Consider the following 20,372-nt stretch of genomic DNA (forward strand, 5'->3'; position numbering starts at 1 on the left):
ACAGGCATTTCCACAGTAGCCTGCCAATGTGACTCAAGCATGGCTTGACAGGGCCATCTTCAAGGGTGAGGGGGGCAGAGAAGCTCTAGAAACATTCAGTCCATGATTTGGCTGTAAGGACAACAACTGTAATGCTCTGTGTAATATAAATTTTAATGGGAAGAGGGTGTCCAAACACCTTAGGCAGATTTGACAGCCTTGGCCTCTGTGTGTCTCTCTTAATTAATTTTTAGTATTTGCAAAACAGGTTTAGAACATCAGATTAACAAGAGCAATTATGTTCAAAGTAGTAATACTATTTTATTTCTGTATTGCTTCATAAAATGACCATGGGGTGTTTTTTTTTTTTTAAAAAAAAAAAAAGAAAGTCCAAGGATCAATTCAGTTTTTAAGTACATAAACCAGCATATCTTCTAATATCTGAGGACAAAGTTGAATCTTAGTAGTAAACAGTTTTCAGCCTCAGTAGACATCTTCAGGGATCACTTTACTGAGAATGAAAAGTCATTGATTAAAGAGGGATTAAAATAATAGCTTAGCCCACAAGATTTAAATTTAATAAGCACAGTTATATGTAAAAACCCACAGCTTCTGAAACACGAAGCATGGCTAGTCTTATCACTGTTTTCTTCTCAGGCAATAATCCATTCTTCTAGAGTAAAAGTAGTACAATAGCATCTATTAGCATACTTTCTTGCCGTGTGTCCCATTCTGTTTGCTTCTTTTAAGGCTCCCACTTGATGTACTGCAAGCAGTGAAGCAGAGGATCCAAACTGTTTATCATATTGCAAATGTATAGGTTTAAAAAAATATATATTTTTTTAAAAAAAATCACAGTTTGTTACCTAAAACTTCAATAGGGAGTTATATCTGATGATTCATATTCTTTGTCCCTTCCATAGCACAGTCAGTCCTGTTTAAACCTAAGATAACTAGAAAAAAGCAGTATTGAGGTAAATTTCTAATAACTCTTTGGCACAAGCTACTTTGAATATTCCCTTTTAGGATGCAAGACCCTTACCCAAAAGATAACTATTCTAGGCTTTAAGCACTCACATGCTAAAAATTGCCTCAGACCTCAAGACATTTGACCACAATTTGATTTCAGATATCTGTTATCACCTGCTTTGTTATAAAATTCCTTTCAATTTGTAACATTTCTGTGACTGGGATTAAAGTATCATTACTCATTTGTGTGAAAGCTTCACATGATCTATTTAGTTTTAAATCTCAGAGCAGAAAATAAACACTGTTTAGAAAATTAGAATGTGGCATTTTTTACAAATTGATTTATTATAGTTTCTCTGATGAAGGGAAAGGGAAAAAGAAAATTTCTTCCTATATGCATCTGATTTCTGAAAGGAAAAGGAGACGATTTGATCAGTGAACTTTGCTTTTGTTTCAGTTCTCTGCTAGGAAAGCTCATGGAGAAATTTTTTGTGAAAGTTTGGGGGGAAAAAAAACCCAAAACAACAGAAAGGAAAACATTTATCAGTGGAAGCTCCTGAAGATGCCTGACCTTTTGGCAAACTTTCTTATTTTGAAACACATAGCTAACACATTCCATCAGAAAAAAATAGCTAGGACAGAGCACCACTAAATGTTGTTGAAACATTAGTACAACCTTCAAATGGAATTGTATCCATGGTTGCAGACCTTACCGTACCACATGCAACTATGAGCAGCAAGGAATGCCCTATGAACAACATCGCAGCTCTCAGCCAAAACTACCATGGCTGCAGCTCAGTGATGAATGGAGAAGAGAATGCAGAGTCTAGAGATTTTTCTAGAAATTAAAAAAAAAAAAACAACCAAAATCCCACCCCTTTGGTACCTCTTTTGCACCAAGAAGTCACCTCTGCTTCCCACAAAAGAGGGAACACATTTATGCAAGGCCTTTCATTATTAAACTTGCAGTAGGGTCAGAGACTCCAGGTAGTCCCCTAGAGACTCCTCTGCTGCCAGTGGGTTGACAGTGAGATGCACTGAACTGTATCTGTGTTGAGTGAATGTAAAAAAATTTGAAAACATAGTGTTTCTTTTTCCAGATGATTCTGATTTATGCCTTTGCCGTGTAGTGCATTGCTTTTTCTTAAAGCATCAGAAGATTCTGGTTTAAATGGAATATTGTATTAATAGTTTCTTAAGTCCTTTTAAGCCGCTTTCTGTGGGGTTGACCCTGTTTGAGGGAAATGAATGAGAATTTTCCACTGATTCCAATGGATATATAAACAGTGTCTCTAAAATTACACAAATTAATCACCCTGATGTAACTAGAGATTATACCTTTCTTAGGCATGTAAGCATAACTGTTATAAGCGTGGTAACTTACTGTACTATATTCAGGGTAAATTAACCTATATCATATGCAGTGTTCAAAGTCTGCTTTAGTAGACAGTGCAGAAGACAGGTTCTTACCACAGTCTGCTGGCTCATATGCTTTAAAAGCAGTAAACTTCCCAGTTTTGAGAGTTGATACAATATGAGCATTTATTTAACAGGCTTCAGAAGGCAAACTGCTTTAAAATTTGGCCTCCTGTGTCAGAGTACTTATATTTCTACATTGCAAATATTTTCTTCTTTGAAAAGTTACAATTCTGTATCAGGATATTTCAAGCATTCAGGACAAAAATCTAAAGACTGTAGTTTTGGCAGACAAATCTCTGTTCCCTCCTTGAATTTAATATTTTAGGGCCAGTTTTCCCTGTGCCTCATAAACATGGTCCTCCTTCTAATGCTGTTGTATAATGCAATCACTTAGGGATCCTCACTAGCATCTGAGACTGTTGGAGTCACTTAGTACTTAGCTTAATATTTGATTTTAGCTTACAAATTAAAGAACTGTACATGTCTGTGCTTAGACGTAGCTATATAGCTGGAGAGCAAGTAGATTAAAATGTCTTTTATTTGCTTTTTCTTTGAGAAGCCCTGTGCTTTAAAATCTTGCTGCAAAAGCACTTAGAAGGTTATCACAGGTAGAGTTGTCAGAGAAAATGGACATTGTTGTTTGGTATTAAAATCATGTATTCCAGATGTGGGCATTTGTTAGTCAGTCTGCTCTAAAATGACATACTGTTGAATCTTTAAAGGGCTTCAGTTTGGAAAAGCAAAATATGATTGGGCAAATTGCTAAAATATTTAAAGTGCAGCCTGTTAAAGCTTTTACTGCGAAGAGCATCACGTCAGAAGTTGTATGTGGTAAAAGCAAGTAATTGGCTTTCCATACTTATGCCAGTCAGTCAGCATGGGGCTCTGTTCCTATCCCTTCTACTTCATTGAAGATGCTAATAGCAACTCTGATATTTATTTTGGAGGGGTGGGACTGGAAAGGAAAAAACTTCTATGGATGTGATGGTGTCAGAAAGCCCTGTTTAAAATTAAATAGTTATTTGTGTATAAAGAGTATAGAAAATCTTTGAAACTGCACCCAAAATTTTCAAATTAACTTTTTTGCTTTTCAGCTTTTGTTTAAAAGTGCCTGCATTGAAAGCATGTTAAAGTGTAATTACATTTCATTTTTTTACTTTTATCCCTCTTTGTACACAGCTCTTGGGATATCTTCCATCCATAATTCATAATATTTTCCACTTACGTTGTCCTCAACTTGTTTTTCCCCAGGCATGACCCCTTGTTAATTCCTGGCAACGAGCAGATTGACAATATGGATGCCAATGTGAAAAAATATGACTCTACAGGGATGTTTCATTGGTGTCCAGCCAAGGATATTGAAAAGGTCATTTTGGTAGGTATTGATGATAAGTTGTGTTTGAAAACTTCAGTTAGAACTCATGTCTATTGGATTAATAAATTAATATCTACTGTCATTAAATCCAGAGTATTTAAATCGGAAACACAGCATGGTGAAATTGAAGCTAGCATGTTGATTTAAAGAACTATGATTACATAAATCTATATGCCACATGCAACAATAACAATTAGTCCAAAATAATGATTTTCATAAGCTGAAATTTGCATATTTGGTTTAAATCTTTAGAGAATTAAGGTTGGAAATATTTAAGTTTACATACTCCATTTATCTCTTTACACAAGACAGTAATGATTTTAATACAGGCAAGTGTTGCTTTGCATTCTCTCTTATTTATTGATGTGAATTTTGCTCTCTTAGAACTTTTCTCTCAATTTTCAACATTTCAAGATGCCCAAATAGGCTAGAGTAAGTAGTACTACTACTCTGCCTTTCTAGCATGTTGCAGTGAGCCTAGTCTATGTTTGTTTTGTTTGTTTAACTGGGGAAACCATCAAAATGACTTAAGTCATTAAAAATAATTAGAAGGCCTATCACAGTCTATTTTGCTCGGTAAAAGTTTGTGCCACTTGTGTTCATGTACTCATACCTAAGAGTAACAAGTAACTAACTCCAGATCTCATATGCAAAACTGAAGATATTTGAAATGAACTCCCTGGTGGATCTTCACTTTGTCACACTTCATAAAGCTTTTCCTGAGCCTGCTCTCTTAGATTTTCCTGCACTGTGGCATGGTGTAGCCGACAATGGTGACAGACCTGGTTTATTCTAGCAATCAGGGGTTAAAAGCTTGTCTCCACTTCTCCTCGGGGGTTTCTGTAATGACCGTGACATTGCCTGGAATTGCAATATCGGTGTTTAAACAGCAAGCAAGTAAATTCCAAATTCTAGAAACTGAGCTGTGACACAGAGTTTGGCTGAACAGCTTTAAGTAGTGTGCATTTATAGGTATTCAGCCGGCAAGGAGAGGCAGCCCTGATGTACAATACTTTGTAATAGAGATAGAAATCTGCCTTCATGCTCTAAACACATTTTAGCCAACAAACTTTACATGTTGTCTCACTTGAAAAGTGTTTCCTCAAAAATGGTGGACTGCCTCATTTATCATCTCTTGGTGATGCCATGTCAGTTTTTCCCCCTACTAGCCTGTGAATCTAAGTCTGGCCAGGTTATTTCTGCTTCATGCATCATCACCAATAAAGACTGCCAGCAAAATGCTTCCCTACACCTTTCCAAATTCACAGTCCATGTCTTATGTCTACATCCATATCCATGCAAATTTAACACTGTCCTTAGAGACCACACAAGTACAAATTAGTACATAATTTGAAGATGATGAGATTTCCCAGGTTGTCTTCTAATTGATACTTGATGATGCCTCAATCAGAAAAGAATTCATTTTTTTGCCCAAGGTCTTTTTTGGCTCTGCAAGATTCTAGCAGTATCAGGTAATAACTTTTTTTGACTACAGTCAAATAGACATGGCTATATACAGATCAATGACTATAGAGTGACATTTTTTACATAATTTCTTTCCAGACTTGGTCTCTGTCTTGTAAAGTCTGAGTATTCCAGACCCATAGGCAGAGGCATGGGGCAACTTACATGCTTCATTTGAGCATTCACTCATGTCTTCTGCTGTTTGAAGGGCCAAGACCACTTTCTTGGTACTGTTGCATGAAAATCAGTGTAACTGCCTCAGAGAAATTGAAAGCTCATGTGTTTTTTAACTTACGAGAAAACTAATCAGAGTTCCCATTCTTATTACATAGTAAACACCTCTGCTGCATATTCCAATCCGTATTGCACATTGTCATGCTTCCATAATTTAGAAAATGGACATATACTATGGATAAGTGAGGGGAAAATTTTGCCGTTCACCATTGTCTTAGTTTTATTCATTGGCAAAACTTCTGTGTAATGGTACTGAGTGTACAACTTCTTGGCAATATGATAACAGTGGATCTGCAGCTACTTGATGGAGTGCAATAATGCTAAGACTGGCTCCAGAAATGCAGGTCATTATTTCCTAATGACTTTATTTACTTGGTGTTTGAGTTGCCTGCTCAACTGACATTACCACTGATGAAATTAGTGCAAAAATTTATTCTTGTCACTGAGACAAGAAGATAATTCTGAACATCATTCAAATGTTCTCCATGATACTTTTTTCCTTCTATCTATTCAACAACTCAGGAAGTCCAGTGGGCCTGAAAAGTTAGTATTAGTCACAATCTTGCACACTAGTTTTTTCTTACTGAGAGAAGCTCTGTGGAGTATGGTGGACATCCATTGTAAAGCAGAGCAGTGTAGATTGTTCTTTGATTGCTTCTCAGGGTAGTAGCAGCTTGTCCTAAAATGAGAACTTTGACTATAAGAGAATATGGTCTTCAATTCACAAGATCTGTGTAATACCACAAAGTCCTGCTAAGACCATTGGGCACTCAAATCTTCCTTTTCAAACTGGTCCTGAAAAAAACCCACCAGTGTTTTGTCAACTAAGGCGTTGTTTTGCACCTCTCTTCTATAATCCTTCTAATGGCTAAATGCATAGTAGGTCAAATTCTGTTCTTAGCTAAACCCATAGTACTTTGATTGTAACTAGAGTTTTAAGCCACATGTGTAGAAACATACACAAGACTAGAATTTGGTCCAGTACAGTGTCTTCCCAAACACAGAAGGATTTGCAAATGAGAATGAAATTTTCTTCTGCTGAGCACATTTAATGAAGGATAAATAAGGTTAAAATGAACTGCTATTATCAAACCGCTTCTTTGTGCATGAACAATATTGACAGTTGTGTTTTTCCTGGTTTAAAACTCAGTTTATGATTTAAGCTTCCCTTTGTTTCATTTCTCCCTTGTCTTTTTGTTTTGTTTTTTTTTAGACTCGAAGTGAAGCAGCGATGACAGTTTTAAGTGGGCATGTAGTCGTTTGCATATTTGGGGATGTTAAATCTGCTTTGATTGGATTAAGAAATTTAGTGATGCCATTACGAGCCAGCAACTTTCACTACCATGAACTCAAGCACATTGTGTTTGTGGGTTCACTTGAATACCTGAGAAGGGAATGGGAGACACTGCATAACTTCCCCAAGGTTTCAATCTTGCCTGTAAGTCCAAAGCCATATTATTGATACTTTGTTATTTAGGACACCAACTGGACAGATTCATATTGACTTTGATCTTAGGCTTTTTTACTTTTGTCTACTTATAGGCCTGAGGACTTAGATTTTCCCTTTACTGTGTCTATGAAAACAGAGCCCTGTGAGACCTTATTAGAAGATATTTGCTGCAGTGTTTGGTTCCTCATCATCCTCATCGGATGAATTTCAACAGCTATCAAATGTATCAGCTGTGTTATATATCGAACATTCACTGTAGTGCACTGCATGTAGCCACTTCTGATGTTGTGATTTCACTGATAGAATAACAGTAGTTATTTATGACATTATGTATGTATTTTTACCCACAAAACCTTTGAAAAAAATTATTGTTACTTTATCTACATAATATCTATCTATACTCATAAAAATTTCCTGTAGGCTGGCCTACTTTATAAGGAACATTGCCATAGCATTTCAGTTCAGAGTCCTGCTGTACTCATGTATGGAAATGCAGCAAAACCCTGACCCTTTTGAAATCAATGAAAAGCTCCTATTGATTGTAGTAGGGACAACCAATACAACCACGATTCAGAGATCCTTTTTCTCCTAAATATCATTATCATTCACTCATGTGCCCAAAACATAGAAACACAAGCTCCAGGACAAATAAAGCCCTCCAAGCTAGTGATCTTCGGTGGTCATAGCTATAAATGACCCACAAACATGTAGGCAGGGGGGAAAAAAGCCTATGGTATAAGTATGAAAGAGAATGTTCTGTATGTTATGGAGTAAAGTTAGTTTGGATGTTTTTATCAGAATGAAAAATTATTAATTTACCAGTTCTTAGTAATTACATTTCAACAGTTAAATAAATCAATGATGGATGTAACCCAAACTGAATAATTGGGAAAATAGCTACAGAATGGAAAGATTGCCTTCACTTTTTGATTAATTCAGGCTGTAGGTCTTTGTTACTGTAAATGCAGTTTTAGTGTTAGCCCTTGGCTTTTTTCTGTAAACTGATCCAACAGATGGCGTCACAAGATTCTCTGCTGTCACAAAAATGGTGTCAATGTGAGATTTTGTCGTTTAATATCCTCCTTTTGATACCAATCACTTTTAATTTCAGTCACTGTGAAGGCTAAAAACTAAAGAATCAGAATTAAATGAATAATACTGTTGAACTATGGAGCAGAATAAAATTCAGCTACTACTATCCAGAATATAATGTGTATCCATTATTATAATGCGTATTTGTAAAGATTTAATTCTGAATTCTGAAGAGGCATTGAGGAAATGTACACTAACTTTACATTCCCCAATCAGTTTGCACCCAAATTTAGAGTAGTGTTGGGCTAATTTCAACTTAAACAGCTTAAATAGTTAATGCACCTTTAAAAATACAGAATATTTAAGGGACTTGTATCTTATACAGTAATCAAGTTTGCTGAAGACCACACAGACTTCATTACTGGTTTTTCTTTTTTTTTTTCAGCCTATCTGATTCAAAATGGTGATATAAATTTTAAAATATCAGCATTATTCTGATCTAATTATACTAATTTAAAAGTCTACTAAATGTTCTAAGATCATACTGGTAGGAATCATATTAAAGGGAGGCCACTCAAACTAATTTCCTACTTCTCTGTGCTTTGGTTCACGACGTAAAACTTGCTGCTGATATTTGATGGGGATGTGGCTACAGCTGAATATAAAAACATTTGTTCTGGTTTAAAAAAAAAAAGTGGAAATTTCATTTGAAGTCTGTATTAAAAGAGGCATTTAAGCTGCTGAGTAAACTCTTAAAAAGTAGGCAAATGCCAATTTTAAATATCCTCAGGCAGCCTTAATTCTGTCCCTTTGCATAAAATCATTAGGAGTAAGCCTTTAATTAATTACATGATCTCATATTATTTTTCCCCACAGGAATCCTGCTTCACTTGGTGCAACAGTACAGACACAAAGGGCAGGATTAAGGTGGCAGGAATAATCATATCCTAACTTTTGAGCACTTTGTAACTAAATCATCTGTTTGATATATACTGTTTTCCACAAGGTTTCATGCCTCAAATTATTGAGAGTAACAAGGAATAGTCAGACCGGTATCTGAAACTAGGTGGCAATCACTGAATGCGAATTGAGCTCTGCCTTCACTTTGTGCATTTTAAATCACTTTTGCATTGAATATTCTCAGTGGAGCTCAGGAGACGTTCACCATGAGTGATCAGGAGATGGAAGAGTAGGATCTTGACTTGGTTTTATGAAAGTCGCTGTGTGACAAGGGGACAGCTTAGTCTCCTCATCATCATTAGGGTCTTTGGGTACCAAACCATGTGAGGCAGCAGAGCAGAATCTAGTTTCCATAAAAAAAATCTTTTTTTTCCTGGACCTTGCAGCCTCTGTGACAGACTTAATATTCCATAACTAGAGATGTGGACTATTGGATGTGAAAGGCAAGTGTTATCTTTAAACAAAACATAATAGGTTAAGCGTCATGTCTCAGTTATCTTAATTATGAAAAAAACCTACAGACTACCACAACATTTTATTTTAATTATTGCAGTCCCTGATTGAGAATTGTGGAAACAGGGAATGTTGCATGAGTTGTGCCCATTAAGATAAAGTCTTGTTTCTGTTTCAAAGGGTTTAATCACACAACTTTGAAGATCAGTGTGTTTTCCTTCTAGAAACACCGAAAACATGCATTGAAAAGGATTAACCTTTTTTGTATATTGCTTCAGGTAGAAAAAAATAGCTTTGTCCTTATTGCATTTCAAATGTGTAGGACACATAATGCTTTCCTGTTTAAATTGCTCTTCTTTTGCCCAAGACCATTGTGACTTGGTAGTAGATAAATAGACATTTAAAACACACTCCTTGTTATATTCAGAGAGCCAGAGGTTGCCACAACAGGAACTTAAATCAAGACAATTTCAAGTCACCGATGAGATGTAGAATGCTGGCATTATTCCTGTTTCTTGTTTGTTAGTAATAGCTTGACTGAGTATTGAGACTGAACCTAAAATGCTGCCATCAGCACCAACTACCCTTTAGATTAGCACACATCTCCTATTCCCTGGCACATAGTTAGACCAGCTTAATGTCATGGCATAAAAAAGATACTTGTTAAATAATTTCCCAAAGCTCCTTCTCAATCTTTAATTTATTTTTCTTTTTTTCCCTCTCCTGCCCCCCCCCCCCCCGCCCTTTTTTCTCTGTGCCGAAGGGTACGCCATTAAGTCGGGCTGATTTAAGGGCTGTCAACATCAACCTCTGCGACATGTGCGTTATCCTGTCAGCCAATCAGAATAATATTGATGATGCTTCGCTGCAGGACAAGGAATGCATCTTGGCGTCACTCAACATCAAATCTATGCAGTTTGATGACAGCATTGGGGTCTTGCAGGCTAATTCCCAAGGTAAGGACTGCCCTATAATACTTCTCTGCAGTGCCTACAGGGGACAGGACCTGGCAGGAAGAATATCCCTCACTCAGTAATTCAAAGAGCCCTACATCAGCTTGCTTGACAGTTAAACCTGCTGATTGGTATGATGGCTTTTAAAGGGACAGTCACGTAGTTTCTCTGCTACATCACAAAGCACGTCTTACAGAGGAAAAATGAATGAATGTGAAACTGGCATGGTTTTTTTCATTTTCAAATTTTCCAAAAACAAATATAAAATCATTGCTTTCTCACCCACAGCCCTGCTCTGTGGCTTTCTTACTCAGGCAGTTGCTGTTACATAGACAAAGCTAACTCATACTCATTTTGGAATACTTGAAGCTTCTGTCTAACAAGATTTCTTTTTTACATAAAGCACATTGCAGCTGCAGAGAAAAAGAGCTGAGTAATACAACCTAAGAAGTAAAATAAAAAGAACAAGAATTTTAAATTTTCTTTACAGTACCTGTGCCTTCTTGCTCAAAAAGCCTCTTAGAATGAACTTAGAGCTGATTTCTTCTCATGGTTTGACATGTGCTCATCCCATTTAAGGACATTGAACAAAATCCAGTCTTTGCTGAGAGTAGGGTACTGATTCATAAGTAGCCAAAGGCTGTTTTACACCAACTGTGCCTGTGCAAAGCAGCTGCAAAGCAGTCATAGCAGCCTGGCAAAGACCATCAGTGTAAAAACAATCATCTTCCTATCCCTGAAGGGTCTTTCAGCTTATGCAGCTGAAGTCCTACCTTTGATAAACTTATTAAGTGCTGCAGTAAATATTCTGCATCTAGCCCTGCTATAAATGTAGACATAGAAAGGATAGTGCTTTGGTCTGCAATTTCCCTGTGAGACTGACCTAGAGATACTTTTTCCCTTTTTCCCTCAAGGACTGTGAGAACTAAGATTAAGTTCAGTTTTTCCTCTTTACGCTCTAATCAGGAAGTAGGAATTATGAGTCGAAAATCAGAGGTAGGGGTGTAACTTCTTGAATACAGAAACTTCTTGAACATGGAAAATTCTTTCTTAGAATCAGCAATAAACCTGTGGAATTTAATACTGGAATTAAATCGTAACAGGAAACTAGAAGTTTTAAATTTTCAAAGTCAGGTTGGATAGAAGTTTTAAATTTTCAGTCAGGTTGATCTCTGGATAACAAGTAGATTTAGAGAAGAGGAAGGAAGTGTTTTTTCAATCCCATAGGTGTTTGAAGTTTCAAATCTGTGGCCTGGAAGCAATACAACCCCAAATATTTTAGAGTTCTTCCTTTAAAAGTTTATGAGACTGACTTGCTCACACTATGATAACTTATAGTCATGATTAGGAAACTCATTACAGAAGTGGAAAACAAGCATGGAGGTTCCTTGTTTTGCTGATTTAGCCCCAGGATTTGAAATCTTGTATTGCCTATTCCTAGGTGGGTCTCTCTCAGTCTCCTATCACACACGTAATTAAAATCAAGAAATAGAATCTGTTTGTCTTACCTGTTTCCTCTCTTCCTTCCTGTTCTTGAGCATGGGCAATCTGAGAGAATTTCCTTCTTCTGCCTTTGCTCAGAGGTTAGTGATATTTCCAACACTTGACTGTTGTATTTTACTTCTGGAACTACACTGGATCTTAGACCATCCCTGAATGAGGATGGAAAAACCTAGCAATAAACAGTCCTGTGCACCACATGAACACCTGCGGCCTGTGGAGGACCCCACTCTGGAGCAGGGGGCTGTGCCTGGAGAAAGCTGTGACTCAGGGAAGAAGACCCCTCTGTTGTAGTTCAGCTTCGGGTTGACATAGTGCTGAGGGATACGGTGTAGTTGAGAACTGTCAGTGTTAGGTCAATGGTTGGACTAGGTGATCTTCAAGGTCTTTCCCAACCTAGATGATTCTGTGATTGTGTGATTCTCCATCCTTGGAGGTATTCAAGACCTGACTGCATAAAGCCCCGAAGAACCTGATCTGACCTCATGGCTGACTCTACTTTGAGCAGGAAGTCAGAATAGAGACCCTCTGATGTCCCTTCCAGCCCAAATTGTTCTATGATTCTATAATATCCAGTTTGCTGCTACAGCATAGCCCCTATAGGTCACGAAGTGTGGACTGGGGCCATGGTCCAAATCCCATCAGCCCTATTCAGTGTAGCAGAATCTGCAGAGAAGCAGATTCACAACAGGTTAGCACATACTTAGAAATTTTGAAAGTTTGGACATTTCTTCAGGTAAATATCAGTCTGCATGTTTAAAAAAAAAAAAAAAAAAAAAAAAGTGACTCTTTTTGAAGCTTTTCTGTGGAAGCAGGGCATAACAATAAGGCAGGTAACCAGCAGTCTATTTTAGTTGGGAGCACTGACTAGGGAAGGGTTCTTCTGAAACCAGTTGCTTCAGAAAATAATTATCTTCTCTGTAAATTCTCTGTTTATGGTATCCACAATTTCTGAATTGGTTGCATTGCTTTCAGTACAGTAAATTTTCTTGAAAGACCTTGAATACAATGGTTAGACTGTCAGAAGCAATTAGATCAGTAGATAGCATAAGCTTTACTGGAAATTATATCCAGTGTGATGTTTTTGTCTATGAAATGCAGCTTTAACGTATGGTGGACACAACTATCATGACAATTACATAAACCAGGTGATTCAACTTTTGCTGGTCAACAAGCAGCATACTAAAACCACCTCACGGCTCCTTACTGGCAATTAAGTACCGTTGTTTACAGAGCAAGTTGTCATTTTACTTTTGCTTAAACATTCGTGTGTTATTTGACATACTTGTTTATCCTTACTTAACACTTTAGCTGGTACAAACCTTAAGTATTGCCAATCTGAATTTTTCTAGATCTGAATGTAGGATTTTGAATTAAGACTTTCCTCACCAATACCATCCTTTGAAAGTGTTCTGTGCTGCTCTTTTATGTGACTCTATTACTGATCATAGGAAACACTGACATTAGAAAATCTCGGTGTGTGGAAAAATCTCAGCTGAGCTGTGACAGGGTGTTGAAAAGAGAAGAAACAAAACAAAATATGTGAACAGCCTGAGAAACATATGGGCTAAACTGTGAGATTTTTGGTGAGGGAATTAACAGTGTAATCTAACCTTTGCTATTCTATGTAATAAGATAGTATAATTCTGTAGTCACTAAGCAGTGGAATCTCATATGAAAACCTGATGTATAATTTATGTTTATGCCTCTGAAAAAGAAAAAAAATTACAGTAATTTAGATGATAGGTTATTGAATGCACAAGGATCTTTACAGTTTTTATCTGTGATTGTTTCACTCCAGCATCAGACAAAAGATGACACCAGTACAAGAAGTGCACCATAAAAAGCAGGATGCAAATTTATTTAATCATCAGATAAGCCATAATCATTGGCCAGTGATGAAGTACAGGGCCATATCTATAACTCCTTTGTTCTAAGTTGATAGCAGAAAAAGTATTCATTTCCTTTTCCCCAGAGCCTCACCTTCATCACCTACTTCAACACCGAAGTGAATCCCAGTCCTAGGCATATAAACATTCATCACTAGCCAACCTTCTGTATCCATCCAAACATGCCCTTTCCAACCAGGGACATAGCACTTCACCAACAACTGAACCTGGATGCAATCTGAGAGGAAAGGCCTTGTAGAAGGAACAGGAGGGTGGACATAGGGCAGCAAGGCTTCCTGATAGGGAAAGTTCTGTAACATTAGTTCCGCTAATTCCCAATGGATTCAGTTAACTGCTGAAAGAAAGTCTACTGAATTCCTCTGGTTTAGATCAACAAAGGATTTTCTCATTATTAGTTCAAGATGAACTTAATAAGCACACAGCAGTTCTCATGCAGGAACAAAGACTTCCTAATGTCTCCTTATAGTATTAAAATATTCCCAGGCTTTTGAACTCGGTAACAATTATTATCTGGACCTTCTATAAGTAGTGCAACAACACTTTTGTCCTCTTTGTCCACCTGCTTTGAGTCCTAACTGATCCTGCCAGAATTGCATCTTAACCGAGAGTGTTCTACCTTGACCTCCTGAAGAAGGAAAAAATACCTCACAGTTCCTAGGCACAGAAAAAAATAATACTCTAGACCAGAGCTACAAAGGACCCTGGAGTACTCAGAGCAGGTGACAGTAAACTAAGTTGTCAAGTCAAGTTCATTATCAGCTGTCTGTGTATGACCAAACACATGACCAGACAGTAACTTGAATGGAAACAAGGTGCCTTCCTTAGAAGGAAAAACTTACTAGCTGCTTTGGAAGGATTTGCTAGTCTCCTTTCCATAAAATGTGTAATCCGACTCAAACAAAAAACTTTCAAATTGGACCTGTGTTGTTGAAAGCTCTCATATTAAAAGCATTTATCATGGTTGTCTACATTGAATGTTTCAAAGCTGACTGGGCAACTCCTTAGGCTCACTAGAGGAGCAGACTCTGATGTCCTGAAAATGAGCTTTTGGAAATCATCAGGGCAGTTTTTTGCCTTTGGGAGACCTAGATTCCAAGGACAGAAAGGCCAAAGTGTATCCCGCTGAAGCTGTAGCAAACTATCACTGTCATTAAGATATCTCAGCTTCTGAGGTACAAAATGCTGTAAAGCTGGAGCTTGGCCCACCTCTGCACAAAATGACTCAAACTCAGTCAGATGTCTTATTTGTGACAAGGGAAGTCCTGTTTTTATCTTGCAGTTCTATTTACAGATGTTGACTGATTGTCCTCCTAGAAAGGTTTTCAAAGGGGTATGTTTGTGGTGGAGAAAAAAAGAACACTGTCAGGTATTGGAGATTTGTTTTTATTGTCCTTTGATCCTTCATGATTCTCATTCTGTCCCCTCAAATACAAAGTGAGCTTATTCTAGCAAGAAGCATTTTGGAGAGAAGACCAAAGAATTTTAGATCCATATTAAGCATTTGTGCTCCCTAATCATAACATTTTTCCAGAGCACCTAGAAAGTTTGAGTCTGGGAGGGGGCCTGCATTGGCAGTTATGTTGGGAGAGCTCCAGTAATTCTCTTTTCCTTCATTCTGTTGACCTTTCCATCCTTTCTTCTTCAAGTACCATCTATTGACGGTTCCCATTTAGTTTTTCATGCTTCTTGTATTTTCTTTCAAAGACTTACATTGTGGGAATTTTACTTTTTGTTTTACCCACCAGATGAACAGGACCCAACAAAAAATATTTTTTCTTCAGTTGTAACTAAAACTGCTATTTGGCTTTCTTCCCAAAACCCAGAAAGACAATTATACTTAACCATTTAGAGATTTATAAATACTGTACCAGAGTAGCCTCTGGGTAGTAACTTTAGATATCCAACTCAATAATTTTCTTTTATTGGATAGTGATTTAGATCTTATTTTGAGTCCTATATAATAAGAGCAGTACATTTCATTAAAAAACACTTACTATACAATAAAGAAAAGCGATCTTCTGGCTGCAAGCAGGCCTAAAGTACAGAAAGGGGAGGCTATATAGTAACAATTTTTCTATGGACATTACAAGACAGATCACAGTACAGCAGGGTAGATGTATTTCAGCATAGTAACAATTGTAGCTGTTTTCTGAATGACTTCAACTTATGAGAATTTTCCCTAGGAACACTATTTCAACACATGAGAGATCTTTTTAGGGCCTTCATTTACAGTTCTTGTAATAGATCCTCCAACAAGAAAGAATAAAGAGAAAAAAATAAAGAGGGGATGAACTCCTGGGTAATACATCTCATGCGTCATGGCAGGATTCTTCTGGGGAAAATCCTATAAAATCAAGTAAACATACACAGAATTTTACACACTGAGTTCCAAGTGTAACAGATTGCACAAGCTGAAAAAAAAGTTGTACAAGTTTAGTTACATTTGATCCAGTTCCTTTAAAAATCACTTATGGCTTCATCATAATTTTTTACTGGAGCTGGCTTAGACTTCATTTGAAAGGACAAAAACAGTTAGCCACTCAGTTTCATTACATTTATTTCACAATCTGTTGATTAATTCTTAAATTATTGCAATTTTCGATGAATTTAGTCTCACAACCTGCTGCAAGAAGTTTCCTATTAAGCAAATTTGAGATCTACATTCCATTGTGTTTGTAGATAATATATTCTTTTTCACCTCTACCAATCAATAATTCTTGATTGTTTTATCTTTGAAATGTTAGAAAAAGAGTGAACAATAGTATTATCAGGACTGGAAATTAGAGAAAATTCTTAAACAAGGGGAAAGGATAAATACTGTCTGAAATGCTTGGTTAGGAAAGGTATTTTGTCACTTTCAGAGATAACTGTATTGTAATGCTGTTAGAGATATTTGTTATAAAACAGTAGTTTTATTTCTGAAGGAGGATTTTTTTGGTAAATGTTGAGTCTTATTTCTCTTATAGTCATAAGTTAAAGTTCTAAAGTGAAAATTTCAGAATATAGAGTTTGATAATCATAGGTGCAGCTGCTTTTTAGGCTGTTATGGAATTCAATATTCTGTGGTAACTCCAGCACCGTTTCCTATGCTTAATTTGCTGTATTACATGAAAATGTAGAAATAAAGAGCCTTAATTTCAAATATAGAAAAATCAAACTCTACTTAAGCCAACTAAATAATTACAGAGTTTAAGGAGTTACTTAACCTCCTTAAGAAAACATGTAAGTAAATTTAGAATATCAAATGTAGATGTATTATTAAAAATAAATAAATGAATAGTGCTGGCAAAAATTGAAAGATTTGCGGTAATTTTTTTAAGTGTCAAAGTGAGCTATGACACTAACTTTAATATTTTCAACACTTAGATTCCTGTGTGTCTTTGCAAATCAATGCAATGTAGGCTGCAGAATGCTTGTTATACTTAAAGATAGCTCATAATTTCCTAAATCACATAGATGTTTTGAAAAATTTTCTCCTAGACGATATCGATCCTACCAGTCATATTTGCAAAAATGGCACATATTTTGCATTGACATCAAGGTTATGGGTTTGTCAGGATTCATAGTTTAGTGTAGGGGTTACACCTGAGTAAGGATGTTTTTATGTTGTGTGTTTCTGAATGCTCCTTGTATTTTTGGTAGAATCAGTTGTAAATGACAAAAATAGTAATCCAATTAGCAGAATTTTCTACTTGGTTGGTTGATTATTGTTTAACTAACTGAATTTTGAAATGTTAGTTCTGTTTCACAATTATTTTTCAAACCAAAGTCTGACCATCCTAAGTAATGAAATTAATAACTGAAAAATGAGATAAGGGTATCCTAACTTCCAAGCACATGTCTCACATCACCTTTTGCTCACAAAAAAATACAATTTTTGAAGATTAGGTCACTGTGATAAATAACTCAGTATTACCTTTTTGCAACATGCACATAATTTCTTATCCTGCTGAACTAGATGGATCAGCTGATAGCTGTTATTTATTTTATGGTAGCACACTGGAGCTCTAGATGGGATTAAGAGCTTGTTGTCATAGTCCTGATATATACAAGAATAAAATATGGCCTTTGCCCTGGCAAGTGTACAATCTGATGCCTTGCTTGTTCCAAAACTTAAATTATGTGCTCAATGTTATACAGGTTAGTAAATCTCTCTGACTTCAATGAAACTATCCACCTGTGTAAAGTTAGATTATGTGCAAGTCTTTGCAAGATTTGGACTTAAATAAACTAAAGATCCTCGGTGGGAGAGGCTATTCACGTTGTTTCCTGTGCTATAGAAGCCATCTATGTTAGGACCTTGCCAACCTTCCAACCTTCAAAAGAAACCCTTGACAGAAAAGTCAAGCATCATTTGCACTTCTTGTATTTTCTTTGCAGTTAGACACTAACACTAGCTGCCGGAACTTGTACACGTGGAGAACAGTTTCCTGTCTCTCTAAGTTTTCCTAGGAAGGGAGAAAAACTATTAAGAAAAGAGGTTTTCAGTTATGTTGCTTATAAACTAAAAATGTGTTGGAGAATGGCTGGAGAGACACGTTTCTTTGACACAGTTTCCATGTATTTGAGAAAATGCTGTAAGGTCCTAGTCCAAATACATTCAAGTTTTCACAATTTCCTCTTTCTGCTCTGCTTTCAAGATACCTTCTGCTTCAGCCAGAGAAAGATAAAACCAGGCAAAGGAGGTAGATAGTACAGTACATCAAGCACATGATTTCACACTTAAACTATAAATATATTTAACCATCCCAAGACTGTTATAAATTCATGGTGACTCTATTTTATTATTATTTGCTGTTCAACATGTTGAAAGCAAACCCCCTATTATGAAGGTGTACTTTTTTGTGCATTTCTGATGCTGAGGAATAAAAAAAACGTGCTCTTTTTATGAGCATTAATTATACACCAGGCAAGGAAGCAATTGCCTCTATGTTATGAAATATTAAATCAAAATGCTTCCTGTTCCCAGATGTCCCAGAGATAAATACAGCAGTATTTTGAAGCCCCACTTGGAGCTGTTTTGCCTGCAAATTTATAGTTTTGTCTCCATTTTCAGAAAACCCTGTTTTATGTGAAGTATAGCACTCTTGGTAGTTTTTAAGGAGCAAACTCCTCTGGAGTTGCCTATGTAGGCAACAACTCTTATGTAGATTGCACACAAGGGATCTGAAGTTGAAAGGCTCCTTTAAGATGACAAATGGGTTGAAAGTGTTATTGTCTTTGATTGCATGCCTTACATCATCTGTATGTAGGAATAAGAGAGCTATACTTTATCTTTAGCCATTTTATAAATATTTAAGTCCTTATAGTTGCCTAAAGATATTAAAGCATATTTTACAGTAGTTGGAATATAAATATTATATATAGCACAAGATACCAAAGTAGTTTAATGAATTCATAATTTTCTGTTCACTTTTATTGGAATGTGTTTTATGTTCCAAAACTTCCATTTAAAGAATGAGACCATTCTTGCTCCCTGACAAGATGTGAGCCAATAGTGAATGTTATCAAGGTTGCTTTAAATGATGATATGGGACTTCAATTAGCAAGAAGAAAGGGAGCATGGGTATTAGAATGTATTGCACCAATCTCTGTGCTTTAACTTTAAAAAAAGTCTTTCTGAAGAAACCATTTGGTTTTTAAGTCTTTAAGAAACTGTAAGGTGTTTTGCTTCTCTGTCTCTGTATTTTTTAAAAGTTCTTAATTGCGGAAGGAGATTTATGTCTAGATCCAATTATACAAGCATAAATTTTTTAAAATTTGAAGTTTAGTTTCTAAAATAACCAACCGTAAAATCTTGTGACATTAAATGTATAAAAGGTCTATATTTCATGGCCCCTTGAATGCAAAGGAGTGTTGAGGTTGTAGTTTTTGAATCTTTCAAATTCTCATCAAATTAAAAAAAAAAAAATATTAATATTTCAGAGTTTCACTATTTCCCAGTAGGAGTCCATGCTGGGTAACGCTTGCTAATTACCCACAACAAAAGTAGACACACAATTCTGGTAAATTACCTGACCCTTTGCATTTTAATGAGACAACAAGGATTTCATGAAGTGATGTTGTTTCAGTGGTTAATGGTGTCAGCAATGTTGTAATTGTAGGCTGAGGCACATTAGCTGCACAACCACATGTAGGAAGGATTTCTCTCGACAGGCCCTGTGGAGAATAGAACAGGTTATTATCATTAAGCCTATGTCATTTGCATGCTGCTAATCACTTACTTTATTATCTTGTGTATCCATTGTCTTTCTTTAATTGCTATTTAAATGAAAATTAAAAATAGTTCCAATGCCCGTGATACTTGTGATAGCATCTTGATTGTGAAGATAACTTCAAGAAAATGGAACATATAGATAATATATTACAGGATTAAAAGATAGTTTGAAAGTTGTATACCAAAGCAGGCAGCCTCATGAGCGTAATTCTGGTATCCTTCTTTGCTTCAGTACGTATTGTTTGTTTAATAAATGGTTATTTATATGCATAAAGGTGGTTGGTTTTTTTAAAGGACATATGTGAATTCAGAGATCAATGTCACTATTTATTCTTTAGTGTGGAAGAGATACAAAGTATCAATATCTAGCAGATTCCACCAGTCTAATAAAGTTACAGGAAAAAGATAGATTTTAGTTCTTTGTTCTTTCCAGTTAAACACTAGTCTGTGATATCCA

The 20,372-nt window shown here is 36.3% G+C and overlaps 1 protein-coding gene across 19 annotated transcripts in view; it reads left to right on the plus strand.

The window, feature by feature from the left end:
* Window positions 1-20,372, plus strand: part of KCNMA1 (potassium calcium-activated channel subfamily M alpha 1) — a 514,017-nt gene that overhangs the window by 448,895 nt on the left and 44,750 nt on the right. For all 19 annotated transcript variants that reach the window (XM_074874548.1, XM_074874549.1, XM_074874557.1 and 16 more), the window contains 3 exons: window positions 3,619-3,742; window positions 6,654-6,878; window positions 10,099-10,291. In XM_074874548.1, coding sequence (XP_074730649.1) covers window positions 3,619-3,742; window positions 6,654-6,878; window positions 10,099-10,291 — 542 coding nt within the window. The remainder of the gene's footprint in view (window positions 1-3,618; window positions 3,743-6,653; window positions 6,879-10,098; window positions 10,292-20,372) is intronic.

The sequence above is a fragment of the Strix uralensis genome, chromosome 7, assembly GCF_047716275.1.
Source record: "Strix uralensis isolate ZFMK-TIS-50842 chromosome 7, bStrUra1, whole genome shotgun sequence".
Classification (NCBI taxonomy): Eukaryota; Metazoa; Chordata; class Aves; order Strigiformes; family Strigidae; genus Strix; species Strix uralensis.